This window comes from Bombina bombina, chromosome 1 (genome assembly GCF_027579735.1).
Source record: "Bombina bombina isolate aBomBom1 chromosome 1, aBomBom1.pri, whole genome shotgun sequence".
NCBI lineage: Eukaryota > Metazoa > Chordata > Amphibia > Anura > Bombinatoridae > Bombina > Bombina bombina.
The window spans coordinates 1,030,053,338-1,030,068,626 of NC_069499.1; the positions used below are offsets into that span (position 1 = coordinate 1,030,053,338).

At 33.7% G+C, this 15,289-nt stretch overlaps 1 protein-coding gene across 2 annotated transcripts in view; it reads left to right on the forward strand.

Annotated features, from left to right (window-relative positions):
• LOC128664380 (protein-glutamine gamma-glutamyltransferase E-like) overlaps nt 1-15,289 on the forward strand; it is a 111,988-nt gene that overhangs the window by 14,206 nt on the left and 82,493 nt on the right. For both annotated transcript variants that reach the window (XM_053719258.1, XM_053719229.1), the window contains exons 2-3: nt 8,822-8,995; nt 9,159-9,401. In XM_053719258.1, coding sequence (XP_053575233.1) covers nt 8,822-8,995; nt 9,159-9,401 — 417 coding nt within the window. The remainder of the gene's footprint in view (nt 1-8,821; nt 8,996-9,158; nt 9,402-15,289) is intronic.

The window sequence follows — 15,289 nt, forward strand, 5'->3', positions numbered from 1 at the left end:
GATTGGGAAGAGAGGATCTTGATTTTATTGTTTCACAGTAAACAGAAAATTTTGATTGACAAATTTATTTCATATTTTGGAGCCAGTCAAGCCAAAGAATGTATAAATATATAAATAAATAGGGCTCCACTTATCAAGCAGTGGAGACTGTTCCTTCAGCTTTAGACTACAGTTCCTGCTCACACACAAGGGCAGGGGACAATGTTGCACAAGAATAAAGTTTGGTAAAGGCCAGTGAATTACACAACTAAAGGCTAGATTACAAGTAGAGGGCAATATAACGCTCAAGCTCTAACTGCGCTAGAAGTAAGCTTTTTGTGCGTGTTTGCTGCTCGTATTATGAATTGAAGTAAACTATTTTCACTTGTGAGTTAACCCAACGCGTGTAAAAACCTGAAGTTAGAATATTGTGTGTGATAACGTATTCCCCCATAGAAGTCAATGGAGCAAAAAAGTGAAAAAACAAAAAAACCTAACACCCTACTCGCGCGCAAACAGGATTGCATATTCTCAAGTGCCCTAACCTAACATGAAAATATTAGTATTTCCCATTCCAATGTTCTGCACATAGCAAAATTTGTTCTCTCTCTCTCTCTCTCTCTCTCTCTCTCTCTCTCTCTCTCTCTCTATATATATATATATATATATATATATATATATATATATATACAGTATATGATGGTATTTTGGTACAATCTATATGTATGCCTATATATACAGTATATACATGATTATATATAAGTATAGATATATACAGATATATACAGATATATGTAGGAATATCTATACTTGGAACATATACTGCTATTTGCAGAACATTCGAATGGGAAATATTTACAGTAAATACACACTATAACCCTTTATTAAATATGAATATTGCATAAATATGCTTTTACATGTTTTCATCTACTTAACTGCAAAGGGCTTCAATGCACTTCTATATATGTCTATATATGTATACATATGTATTTATGTGTTTATATGTGTATATACTGTATGTCTTTAAATACATAAATACATATGTACACATATAAAGGCATATATATGCATACATATAAATCTTTAGACATGCATATGTATGTATCTCTATGTTAACCACCTTATTTTCTTACACCTGAAACCTCATATCTTTGAGCCCTTATAGCTTTTTTGTGACATATTTTTTTTTTTAATAATTTTTTTTTGATGGTGGTATTATGAGTGTAACTGTACTTTGTAATGTGTTTTTGATGTGTTTTGTGAGACTTTTTTTTTGCGAAACAGTTAACCTAGTGCTCTGAGGTTGCGGTAACCCGATGAGCGTTAACTTCAATTGCGTTCAATCGGTAGCGTTTTCTTTCAACTTCTAATATGAGCGGAAATACGAGTTGAAAGTAAATGCGATCACTTGAGCGATATCTCAATTTACGCTAGAATGGTTACCACGTCCTCAGACCTCTGATTAAAGGGACACCTTAGTCATCTTAAAATCTTACATTACACCCTTTCTATATCATGCAGCAGGAACAGTAAACAAGTTATTTTAAAATGAATAGTGTTTCTGGCCAATTTTAAATGGCTGCCAAATTCAGCCCACTGATGACATCATGATCTGGGCTGCATATGGCATCCAATCACAAAAGGCTCACTAGTTGGATTCAACAGACTACCAATGCTATTCAGCAGAGTGCCTAGATGCAGCCCAGATTGTGATGTCATCAGTGGGCTGAGCTTGGCAGCCATTTCAAACTGGCCAGAAACATTATTCATTTTAAAATAACTTTTTTACTGTTCCTGCTGCATGATATAAAAAGGGTGCAGGAGGCTATTTGCAGCTTAATCTACGGTAAGATTTTAACATGACTAAGGTGTAGACTGGCCCTTTAACTGTTTCTCAAAACAAAAAAGTGTTACAAAACACATAAAAAATACATTTCAGTGTACACTCATAATAACATCATCTAATAAAAAAATATTAAAAACAAATATTGCACACAATAAAAAAAAAATGCAGACAAAGGGCTTTAACATAGACATACATACTGTAGATATACATGTCTAGAGATATACTGTATATGTATATATATATATATATATATATATATATATATATAATATACTGTATATATATATATATATATATATATATCTGTATATGTGTACATATGTATTTAAGTATTTATATGTATATATATATATATATATATATACAGACATATATACACATATAAACACATAAATAAACATGTACACATATACAGACATATATACAGTATATATAAGTGCATTGGATCCTTTTGAAGTTACAGTAAGTAGATGAAAACACGTAAAAGCATATCTATGTAGTATTCATTTTTAATAAAGGCTTTAACTATGTATTTACTATAAATAATTCACATGCCAATGTTCTGCATATAGCAGAATATGTTATATGTATTTCTAAATATATATATATATATATATATATATATATATATATATATATATATATATATGTATATATATAAATATATAAATATATTTATATATATATACCTATATATATATATTTAAAAATAGGTATAGATATATACAGTGCTCTCCACAAATATTGGCACCCTTGGTATTTATGAGCAAAGAAGGCTGTGAAAAATTGTCTTTATTGTTTAAACTTTGGATCTTTTATTCAAACAAATACATAAAAAGACTGCTCTCATGGATATCAAACAATTATAAACAAAAAAAGGTTTATAACAAAAATATTCTTTGTTAAATATATGTGTGGCACAATTATTGGCACCCTTTTAGTCAAAACTTTGTGCTACCTCCCTGTCAGGGAAGCAAGAAACCAGATGAAAACAGAAAGTGCAAGTAAAAAATAAACCAAGTTTATTGAAAAATAGCAATAAACAAAATAATAAATAACAATAGGGAAATCCAGGACGTAGTCAATACCAAGCCAGAGATCAGTTGCCAAAACAGTTAGTCAGCCAAACCGGGTAAGGAAAAACAGAGAGTAGGAACAATGGGAACAATAGCTGGAGTCAGGAACCAGGAAATCAGTCAGCCAAAGCCAGGGTCATACACAGAGTAAGTAACAAAATACAGGTATGGCCTTGGTCAGTTTGGATTCATGCAAAGGCAGAGACAGAATTAACTGTGTGATGGTTATATAGTAAACTGGCATTACATCATTACAGAGAGACAGGAAGTTGTCAGAAGTTGCCAGTAGTTGCGTGATTATGTTAACAAGTTTGCCCATAAAAGGCTGTGTGAGAGGAACGCACTGTGCCAGAATCACTACAAGAGAAGATAACAGCTCTGAGTCTTCTCCGATAATTCCTGATGAGGTTGTAGAATACATGCCAAGGGATCTAAGACCATTCCTCCATACAGAATCTCTCCAGATCATTTTGATGCTGGTGGACTTTCCACTTCAGTTCAACCCATAGGTTTTCTATGGGGTTCAAGCCAGGGGACTGGGATGGCTATGGCAGGACCTTGACTTTTGTGGTCAGTATACCATTTTTGTGCTGATTTTGATGTACGTTTTGGAGAATTGTCCTGATAGAAGGTTCAACCACGGCCCATTTTAATCTTTCTGGAAGAGACAGTCAGGTGTTCATTTAATATCCATGATGTCATGTATCCTAACAAAATGTAAAGTACCTCTGGCAGAAAAACAGCCCCAAAACATTAAAGAGCCACCATCATATTTAACCATTAGCATGAGGTACTTTTCCCTATGGCTACCTCTTAGTGTGCACCAAACAGCTCTATTTTAGTTTCATCTGACCAAAGAACCCAATCCTATTTGAAATTCCTGTAGTGTCTGGCAAATGGAAGGCACTTGAGTTTGTTTTTGGATGAGAGTAGTGGCTTTTTTTCTTGAAACCCTGTCAAACAACTTGTGGTGATGTAGGTCTACGTCAGATTGTAGTTTTGCAGACTTAATGAACCCATGACACAACTAACTTCTGCAGTTCTCCAGCTGTGATCCTTGAGATATTTTGTACACTCCAACATCCTCTTCAAAGTGCATTGAGACAATACAGACACACGTCCTCTTCCAGGTTCATTCATAACATTTCCAGTTGACGGTAACTTCTTAATTATTACCCTGAAGGTAGAAATGGGCATTTTCAATGCTTTTGCTATTTTCTTATAGCTACTTCCCATTTTGTGAAGCTCAACAACCTTTTGCCAAACATCACAGCTATGTTCCTTCGTCTAACTCGTTGTGATAAATGACTAAGGAAATTTGGCCTATGTGTTACCTCATATTACCCCTTTGAAACAGGACGTCATGGTTGAACCATTTTCTGCTCCTAGTAACCCAGGTGTACTAAAACAATGTAAAATATCAATGGGAATATACTTCAAATATATTTAACATATATTTTTGTTTATAAACCTGTGTTGTGTTTGCAATGATCTTTAGAGTATATAGTATCAAATGGCACTACTATACTATGTAAGTAACCCTTTTAGTCCCAAGTATACAGTTCTCAATAGACAGCCTATTAGGTGGGATATAGGTGCTGTGTATTAAATTAAAAAATAAATGAGCATAAAGAAAGGTAAAAAGACCAACTCTTTTATAGAATACACTTATAGCACTCAAGGGTTAGTGCAAATTATTCAGCTTGACAGATGATTGAAGTAAATAACTTACATAATTCAGCTTAATAGTTGATGGAAAAGAGGAGAACTTGCATAGATTACTGAATTGTGGGATCAAATAAGTTAAAACCTAACTTTTATTGAGTAAAAAACAAACAAAATTAAAATAGGAAAGTGTACATTACAACCACACTTAGGTACCCCAAGTAGTAATATATGTAATAGTTGGAGGAGTGAATCACAATAAATTAAAAGAAAAGAGTGCTTGAAGCTTACTCGGTGGTATCCAGCATGACTGAAACTAAATAGCTTCTGATGTGTGACTAAACATCTGCTTATGTTTAGTCACACATCAGAGACTATTTAGTTTCAGTATTGAATTAACCAGCTACATATCATCTAAGTGTGGTTTTAATTTACACTTTCCAATTTTAATTTTGTGTTTTTTAAACTCAATAAAAGTTAAGTTTTAACTTATCTGATCCCACAATTCAGTAATTTGTGCAAGTTCTCCCGCTGAATTATGTAAATTGTTTACTTCAATCAGCTGTGAAGCTGAATAATTTGCACTAACCCTTGAGTGCTATAAGAGTATTCTATAAAAGAGTTGGTCTCTTTACCTCTCTTTATGCTCATGTATTGTGTTTGCAATTGTTTGATATCCACAAGAGCAGAATATTTTTGTGTATTTTATGAACAAAAGTTTAAAAAGTTAAAAAATAAAGACAATTTTTTCAAAGACTTATTTGCTCATATTTACCAAAGGGTGCCAATATTTGTGGATGGCACAGTATTGCACCAAAATACTATCACATATACAGTCATGGCCAAAAATATTGGCTCCCCTGCATTTCTGTCAGATAATGCACTACTTTGCCCAGAAAATTATTGCAATTACAAATGTTTAGGCATTCTCATGTTTATTTTGTTTGTTTGTATTGGTATGACACAAAAAAGTGGGAAAAAAAGCCAGATCTGACACATTCCACACCAAACTCCAAAAATGGACTGGACAAAATTATTGGCACTCTCAATTTAATATTTGGTAGCACACCCCTTGAAAAAAATAACTGAAATCAATTGTTTCCTGTAACCATCATTGAGTTTTTTACACTTAGTCCACAGCCCGTCCATACACTAAATACAGGCTGGTCACTTTCCACAGGCTTTTTAACCTCCTGAATGCTTACGGAAAATTTTAGAAGGTTGCTTTTTATTGTTTTTCCAAACCTGGAATTTCTACATGGTTTCTAAAGTTGTATTCTTCTAATTCTTTTGAAATCTATAAGAAAGCCTGTTTGTTCTTTGGTGTTTCTTTAATTAGTTTAACAGCTTTATCCCAAAACATCAGTTAATACTTTTAAAATAATGTTTTGTGTGTTTTTATGGATATTTTTTAACACCCTCATTTTATTCTGGTTAAAGAAAAAAATTAAAGATATAACACAACATTTTTTCAACTATGGAACTTGTAGAATTTGTAGAACTGATCTCAATAATTACGTGTCTGTTGGAAAATATGTTCCACCCTGAATCACTATTTAAAATTGTTTTTATGTAATCATTTTGTATCAATAAATCTTTGATGAAGCAAGTTACAGCCATCTGAAGAGATTTATTTCGAGCCTAATACATAAAACAATATTTAGCTCTGGAAAGTGTGAGCAGCCTGTGTGGGGATTTTAAAGCTACACAGAGTTACACTATGATATACTATATATATATATATATATATATATATATATATATATATATATATATATATATATATATATATATATACAGTATATATATATATATATATACTGTATATATATATATATATATATACTGTATATATATATATATATATATATATATATATATATATATATATATATATACAGGTATATATATATATATATATATATATATATATGTGATGTTTTTTTGGTACAATATATATTTATACCTAACACAATTATATATTGGTATAGATATATACAGATATATATATAGGAATATCTATTTAGAAATACATAGAACATTGTCTGCTATGTGCAGAACATAGGAACATGAAATATTTACAGTAAATACATAGTTCAAACTTTCATTAAAATTAATATTGCATAAATATGTAATACGAGCAAACAAACAGATGTGCTCAAACACCCGCAATGTAACCCTTTTTGCCTGCTTTTTTGCTTGCTCATAAGTGTTAGCGATGCACTCGTAATCTGGCCCAAAGTGTTTCATTTTGATGATGGTGTCACTTTAAGTGCTTTTTAAAAAAAAAAAAAAAAAAAGATATTAATTAAGAAACATAGATTCACTTAGCGTAAGATAAATAAACCAAATTTTATGGAATTTTTGAGCAAAGGTTTTTATAAACTACTTTTGTCATTAGTAAAACAAGAAAGATCTAATACCCAATAGAGGCTAAAAATGTTGTAAACTACCCAAACCCTTCTGTGTGCCAAAGGGGTAGACAAAAAGTACATAAGAATATATAAGGAGTAACCCTTAAAAAAGGTTAAACATCGTACAGTGTCACATAAAAATATTTACTTTTGTAATTAGAATTTTCAAACTAGACAGCTACCAATAAAAATCACTGTAAAAAAATACATTCTATCAACATTATTGTGGTTTATTTAATCACATATTTGAATATGTAGGGACCATGGGGCCTATCTATCAAGCTCTGAATGGAGCTTGATGGCCCATGTCTCTGGCGAGTCTGTCGCACTGTCGGATCAGGTCCGCAAGACATTTCATAAATAGAGGCCCATGTTAGTTCAGAAGAAAAAATGCAGGCGCCTTACCACATACATATAAAAAACACTTTTTAGGTTACGGATTTCCATTTAATCATCTAGGTTTGCCATCTTGGTATAAATGGATTTAATCAACTCTGTAATTTTAAGGTTTGGGCTAATGCAACTAATATGGAATAACTATATGGTAAGTACTTTTTTATGGCTGAAATCTCAATGTGTTAGGGTTTCCATTAAGAAAGAGATAGATTCATAGATGCTTTATAGGCTGCCAAATGGTCTTGTTGTCTGGGCCAAAGGAGATCATGTTTGAAATTCATTGAGGCTCACTTCACTTATCTTGTCTAACCAATCACCTGTGAGTGTTCTTGTGTTAACATAAATAACGGTATCAAGTAGCCCAATACATTAGATCTCACAACAAAGGCAGAAAAATAGTAAATTACAACCACAACCCTTAGAAGAGATGTTTGCAAAACGGGTAATTATTAAATACTTACATGTCTGGGTTTTTTTTTTTGTTATTTTTGAGTTTCATTTCAATTACTTTGTTTTGTAATATTTTTAACACATTTTTGTGATTCCAATTTCCTGATCAATAAAGCTCTTTCTTAATGGTGAAAAGTAAATAGATTTGAGAAAGAAGACGCTCTATTGATTTAAGTGGAGCGGAACTCACAATTTGCCACTCTAACAAGGGACAGTTACCAACCTTTATGAATCTCACCCATTTTCAAAAACTGAAGCTGTGCATTTCTTTAGAGAAAAATTCAGTGGCATCTCCAGGGGGGTGGAGAGTACAAGCCTCTCTAGCATAATAGCTGGCCCCCCATGTGCAACTAGACCACTTTACCCAGGTTCCCCACAGCTTTGTATGACCCGGCCCATGCCATGCCAGACTCCACCACACAGATCACCCGACTCCTTTTGCAGTCATGTCCATAAAAAAAACAGCGAGCCTCCAAAATCTGACCCCCTAAAAGAATATCCTGGAGATGCTACTGAACATATTAGTTTTACAAACTAGATTTATTGAATCATTTTAATATCATTTTAAACAGTAACAGTCCTCATCTCTGTGTGATAATTTTATACATACTCATAGAAATTAGTATCTCTCGTATTTCTGTCTCCAGAAACATAGCAATTGTATGGTTATCTTATAGGGAGAGTAAACCTAATATTCATATGAAAGAGCACAATTTAAAAGTGTTAAAATAATTTTTGAATAAAAATGGTTGTGGTAAAGCTGCTTATTTTTATGAATGCTAAAAAATATAAAAATGTTAAATTTCTTTCTCTTATCCTTTACTTTATTTATATTCAAATTATGCTACATTGTTTGTATGGTGTAGTTTGGGAATTGCAATGCCCCCTGCTCCATCTATATTTTTAATCGCAGTGAATGATAAAGAACTACATTTAACAAATTGCACAATAAATATAGTTAACTGTTATTTTTCTTTTTCACTATATAAATCAAGTACTGAAACTGAAAAAGTTTAACATGGAAATGTCATCAAATATGTCCGACCACTGGACTGAGTACTACAATAATGGGACTCTGATACTGAGAAGAGGATATCCAATTCGCATTACCTTGAACTTTAACAGGCCCATTCAAAAAGGGGACAAAGTGCAATTCATTGCAACCACAGGTAACACTGACTTCATTATATTAAACACTGAAAGCAATTTATGAAACCTTTTGCTATCAGCTAGTCATTGATTCCAATAATATGACATCATTTATATGCAACATTATTCATCCCATTAATGCTTCCAGTCGTTTATGTTTTCCTTATTGTTTTTTATCAACAGGACCTTCCCCCGAGGAGTCTGACAAAACAATGGCCATCTTTTCATTATCTGACTCTGAAAGTGATTATCCATGGAGTGCTTTTCTAGAATCCAGCTCATCAGCAGATGTAAACGTTGTTATCACCAGCCCAGCAGATGCTGTAATTGGTTATTACAACTTTAACATGCACATATTGTCCAAGAGGAAGAGTTCACACTTTAAACTGCATAATTTCATCCTTCTATTTAACCCATGGTGTGAAGGTAAGATTACAAAACAATGAACTGCTTATTTGCAAAAAAACCTAATTCCACTCTTTTCTGCTGAAATTTCTTACTAGTCTGTGACTAGTCGAAATCCCTAGCCCTTTCTATATCCATATCTATATTTAGATCTATCTATCTATCTATCTATCTATCTATCTATCTATCACATATCACATACACTTTTGTAGTTTCTTATTTAACATATTTCATTAGGATTTAACATTTACCTATAAATTAATGTTCATGATTAGGCTACGATAGCAGTGAAAATTATTAGGTTCAGGAAATAAGATGACAAAGCATAGTAATTGTTGATTTAGTTTAATTGTTTTGGTTTAATAATCACTAAGACAAAGTAAAGCTTACATGAGTAAGCATATGGGAATCATTCCATAGTATGAGCAGGATGTTGTAAATGGATAATTCGTTGGTGTGTAAATAATGATACTTTTACAAAGAGAGGGTATGTTTGAACTTGGGTTTGCCAGTCTTGTGTACATGTTGCTTAGCACTGTTTATGCCTAGATTGAAGAGTTTAATTTTTAATTTAGAAGTGAAGTTGGATGGCATTAGTATTTTAAAATTTGGAATTTATTATTGATAAATGTTATCAGAACATATCAGATGTGTGAGGGTATGAGCATCAGATGTGTATCACAAAACCTTTTTAACTGAACCTCTCCAACCAAGGTTAAATGTTGAAGATAAATAGAAATTTGAATGCCTTTGAAGTGAGGTAATATTTTCTAAGAATTTTGTACTTTGTATCTAGAATCTTAGAAGAGACAGAGGATTTAACAGAACGGCAAAAAAGGATTTTGCCACAGCTCAGAATTTCATCTTTTAGTATTTGAGGGTGGTTCACAGGCTAACTGGAATAACAATATTGAATAAATAATAGACATATTGCCAGATTACAAGTGGTGTGCAATTTAGTGCTTCTACTCGCGTGTAAACACTGCAATAAGTAAACTTTTATCGAATGGATTAGCGCATGTATTACAAGCTGAAACTATAATGCTTGCGATTGAGCAAAAGCTGATGTGCCCTAACTTCAGTTAATCTTTTAGTATTTGAGGGTGGTTCACAGGATATATAACCCAACATGCATTAGACCAACTGGGCTAACCCAAAGGTAGTTATGAATATTGAAATTTTCTATTTATTTTTAAATATATATCTATATATCTATATGAATGCAAATAGGTATAGGTATGTACAGATGTACAAGGAATATTTATTTAAAAATACATAGAACATTTTCCCCTATGTGAAGAACTTTAAAGTGTAAAATATTTACAGTACATACACAGTAAACCACATTCGACTAGATTATGAGTTGTGCGTTATGGTTTTAACTCTGACAAAATGGCCATTTCAGCGTAAAAACAGTAACGCAGCCATTACGAGTCTTGTTGGTATAGCTATACCGCAAGCATTTTAGCCTGTAACCCAACGTCAATCCCGCACTAAAAAAAAATGAAGTTTTTGTGTGGAATTTCCATAGCGCCGGTATTACAGGTTGTGCAGTGAGGCTAAAATGCTTGAATTCCAATCTATATTGACACGGTCCATTCCGTTATCTGAGACCAGTGTTGCGCAACAAAACTGTTACACAAAACTCATAACTAAACTGTTACACAAGTACACTAACACCCATAAACCCCTATACCTCCGCTCCCCGACATCGCCGACACTATAATAAAGTTATTAACCCCTATTTCCCCGCACTCCAACATTGCCGACACTATAATAAAGCTATTAACCTCTATTACGCTGCTTCCCGACATCGCAGCCACTAAATAAAGTTATTAACTCCTAAACTTCTGGCCTCCCACATCACCACCACTAAATAAACCTATTAACCCCTAAACTGCCAACCCACCACATCACAAAAAAAACTAAATTAAACTATTAACCCCTAAACCTAACGACCCCATAACTTTAAATTAAAATTACAAATCCCTATCTTAAAATTGAAAAAAACTTACCTGTGAAGATAAAAAAAACCTAAGTTTAAAATAACAATTAACCTAACATAACTAATATACTAAAATTAAAATAACTACCAATTAAATAAACTAAATTACACATTTAAAAAACCTAACACTACTAAAAAAAATTAAGTCTAAAATTACAAAAAGTAAAAAATACTAAATTATAAAAAACTAAAAAACACTATATTACGAAAAATAACAAACAAAATTATCCAAAATAAAAACAGTTACACCTAATCTAATAGCCCTATAAAAAAATAAAAAAGCCCCCCCAAAATAAAAAAACCCTAGCCTACAATAAACTACCAATAGCCCAATAAACTACCAATAGTCCTAATGAAATCTGCTCGTTTACCTTAAAAAAAATACAAAGGCCCCCAACAGTAAAACCCACCACCCAACCAACCACCCAAAATAAAAAACCTAACTCTAACAAAAACTAAGCTACCCATTGCCCTGAAAAGGACATTTGTATGGGCATTGCTCTTAAAAGGGCATTCAGTTCTTTTACATTGGCCTTAAAGGGCATTCAGCTCTTTAAAAAAAAAAGCCCAAACCCTAAGCTAAAAAAAAACCACCTTAAAAAGTTAAAAAACCTAAGACTAACATTCGACGATCCACTTACAGTTTCTGAAATCCGGACATCCAGGTGGCGAGAAGTCTTCATCCAGGCGGCGAGGTCTTCATCCATCTAGGCGGCATCTTCTATCTTCATCCCGGCAGCGTCTTCCATCGTGATCCCGGTGGCACGGCGCAGTCCATCCTTGAAGACATCCAGCGTGGCACACTGAATCTTCAATGCAAGGGAGCCTTTTCAAAATGGCGTCCCTTGCATTCCTATTGGCTGATTTGACTTTTGAAATTCAAATCAGCCAATAGGATGAGAGCTACTGAAATCCTATTGGTTGTTCAAATCAGCCAATAGGATGAGAGCTAATGAGATTTTATTGGCTGATTTGAATAGATTAGGTGTAATTGTTTTTATTAATTTCACTAGTTGTTTTTTGTAATTTAGTTTTTTAATTTTTTTTGTCATTTTAGACTTACATTTTTTTAGTAGTGTTAGGGGTTAATAGTTTAATTTAGTTTTTTACGATGTGGGGGGATGGCAGTTTAGAGGTTAATAGGTATATTTTGTGGCGGTGATGTTGGAGGCCAGAGGTCTAGGGGTTAATAACTTTATTTAGTGGCGGCGATGTCGGGAAGCAGCAGAATAGCGGTTAATAGCTTTATTATAGTGTCAGCAATGTTGGGGTGCAGGGGAATAGGGGTTAATAACTTCATTATAGTGGCAACGATGTCGGGAAGTGGTGGAATAGGGGTTAATAACTTTTATTAATGGCGGCGATGTCAGGAGCGGCAGATTAGGGGTTAATAACTATTTAGGTATTGGCGATGTCGGGGGCAGCAGATTAGGGGTGTTTAGACTTGGGGTTTATGTCAGGGTGTTAGGTTTAAATGTAACTTTTTTCCCCATAGACATCAATGGGTTGCGTTACGCGATCGCCATTCCAAGCTTTAGGTGTTAGTTTTTTTCTCCACATTGATGTCTATGGGGAAAGCGTGCACGAGAACGTCAAAGCAGCCCTTGGCTTTTGTGCGGTATGGAGTTTATTGCCACCATATCGCACGCACAAGTTGATTTTAAATGATTATTCATGTTTTCAGGTATTTGACTGGAAAGGGCTTCAAAGTATATATACATATGTATATATGTGTATATATGTATGTATGTATATATATATATATATATATATATATATATATACATATACTGTATACACATATAAATACATAAATACACATGCATATATAATGCATAACTATGTAACATTATTCCCAACACTTACTGTCCTTTTAATTTTAATAACCTGACTTTTAAATGAAACCATAAGAGAAAGCACTTGAATATACCTTGAAGGAAAGGAGTTTTTTTTAGTTTTTATGTGATTAACCAATAAATTTTATCTGAAGCCATAATAATAATAATGTTCTTCTTGTACCCTGGAGAAACAGCAAATTGGTGAAGTAAGTGTCATGTGCCATATCTGGAAAATTAAATAAATGTACATATCCTACACTCCTGGAACATAGCTGGCGATTAGTGGCTACACACATCTGTCTCTTGTAATTGGCTCCACAGCTAGCTCACATTAGTGTACAAACAATAGTGCATTAATACAATGCTCTAGCATATTGGAGCATTTTCTTTTTTGCACTTTTTTTGTCTCAATACAATTATTTAGGGAATGCTTGAGAAAGGTCTAGTCCAGCCTATCAAATACCTTCACATCAACAATAGAGAGGAGGGGGGGGGGGTTTATGCAATTTGGATATCCTAAGATGTTAGGCATTTTAATGGATTTTTACTTTGTCTCTGTGGCACAAATATTGGGCTAGATTACAACTTGAGCACTATTGTTAGCGCTAGGAGCGTAAACGCGATCGCAAGGTCGCAGTATTTTTCACGCTCAAATCCATATTACAAGTGAAGCACTATAAAAATTGCCGCAAATTCGTTTGTGTGAATTCGCAGTCATTTACATTCCCCATATTTTCTATGAGGAGCGTAAAGCGATAAGTAGTGCTTGTATTATAAGTTGCAAGTAAATGTAATTGTGCGAGCGCAATTACATTTTATCACTCACAGCTTTTTATGCAGCCTTAAAGTTTGTGTAGAGTTTGTCTAAGTAAAAAAGTTACTATTTACTTTACTATTACCCCCTAAAACGCCATCCCCCCACATCGCAAAGTACCTAACATTCACCTAGATTACAAGTTTTGCATTCGTGTTTTAACCCTGAAAGAATTGTAATTTCAGCGTTAAAACAGCACCGCAGCCATTACAAGTCTTGTCGGTATAGCTGTACCGCAAGCATTTTAGCCAGTAACGCAATGTCAGTCCCGCACTCATAAAAATTATGTTTTTTTCATGGGACTTCCATAGTGCAGCCATTATGAGTTTTGCGGTGAGGCTAAAAAGCTTGCGTTCCAGCCTATACCGTCAAGATCCGTTCCGCAATCTAAAAGCAGTAGTTATAAGTTTTACATTACAAAATTGTTACATAAAACTCATAACTAAAGTGTTACAAAGTACACTAAACACCCATAAACTACCTATTAACCCCTAAACTGAGGCCCTCCCACATCGCAAACACTATAATAAACATATTAACCCCTAATCTGCCACTCCCAACATCGCCGCCACTAATAAAATGTATTAACCCCTATTCTGCCGCTCCCCGTCATCGCCGCCACTATACTAAAGTTATTAACCTCTAAACTGCCGCCCTCCCGCATTGCAAACACTATTTAAATATTATTAACATCTAATCTGCCGTCCGCCCACATCGCCCCCACTATACTAAAGTTATTAACCCCTAAACCTCAGTTTACTATGTATTACAATTATTTCTTAGATTAATGGAGAAGCTGATTTTTATATGGTCTTTGGCCACATTAAAGGTAAAGTAAGCATACAACAGATTGTTAAAGGCAGTGCTTCTTAAATGGGGCTCCTTAAAAACTTTTCAGGGGTTCCTAAAAGACTTGAACATGTATTGTGCACAGTAAGATAGGAGATCAGAATGGGTTCCTGGTACAATGGTAGGTAAGTGGCAATTACTAACCAAACAACAGTGAAGCAAATAGGCAGAAGAAAAATGAGGTTACTCCTGACCTCCTCTTGTCCTTCAAATGTATATTTTGTCTGACTAAATGACTTCAACTCTTCCCACAACCCTCTTTATAAAGGAAAATCGATGTATACAAAATTATTTGTATTAACGTCATGAGACACCCAGGCTGTGTGTATAAGTGAGAAAAAAAATTCCGCACATTGAATCTACCCCACATGGGGGAGAAGGCTACATGGAAGATACATGAAGC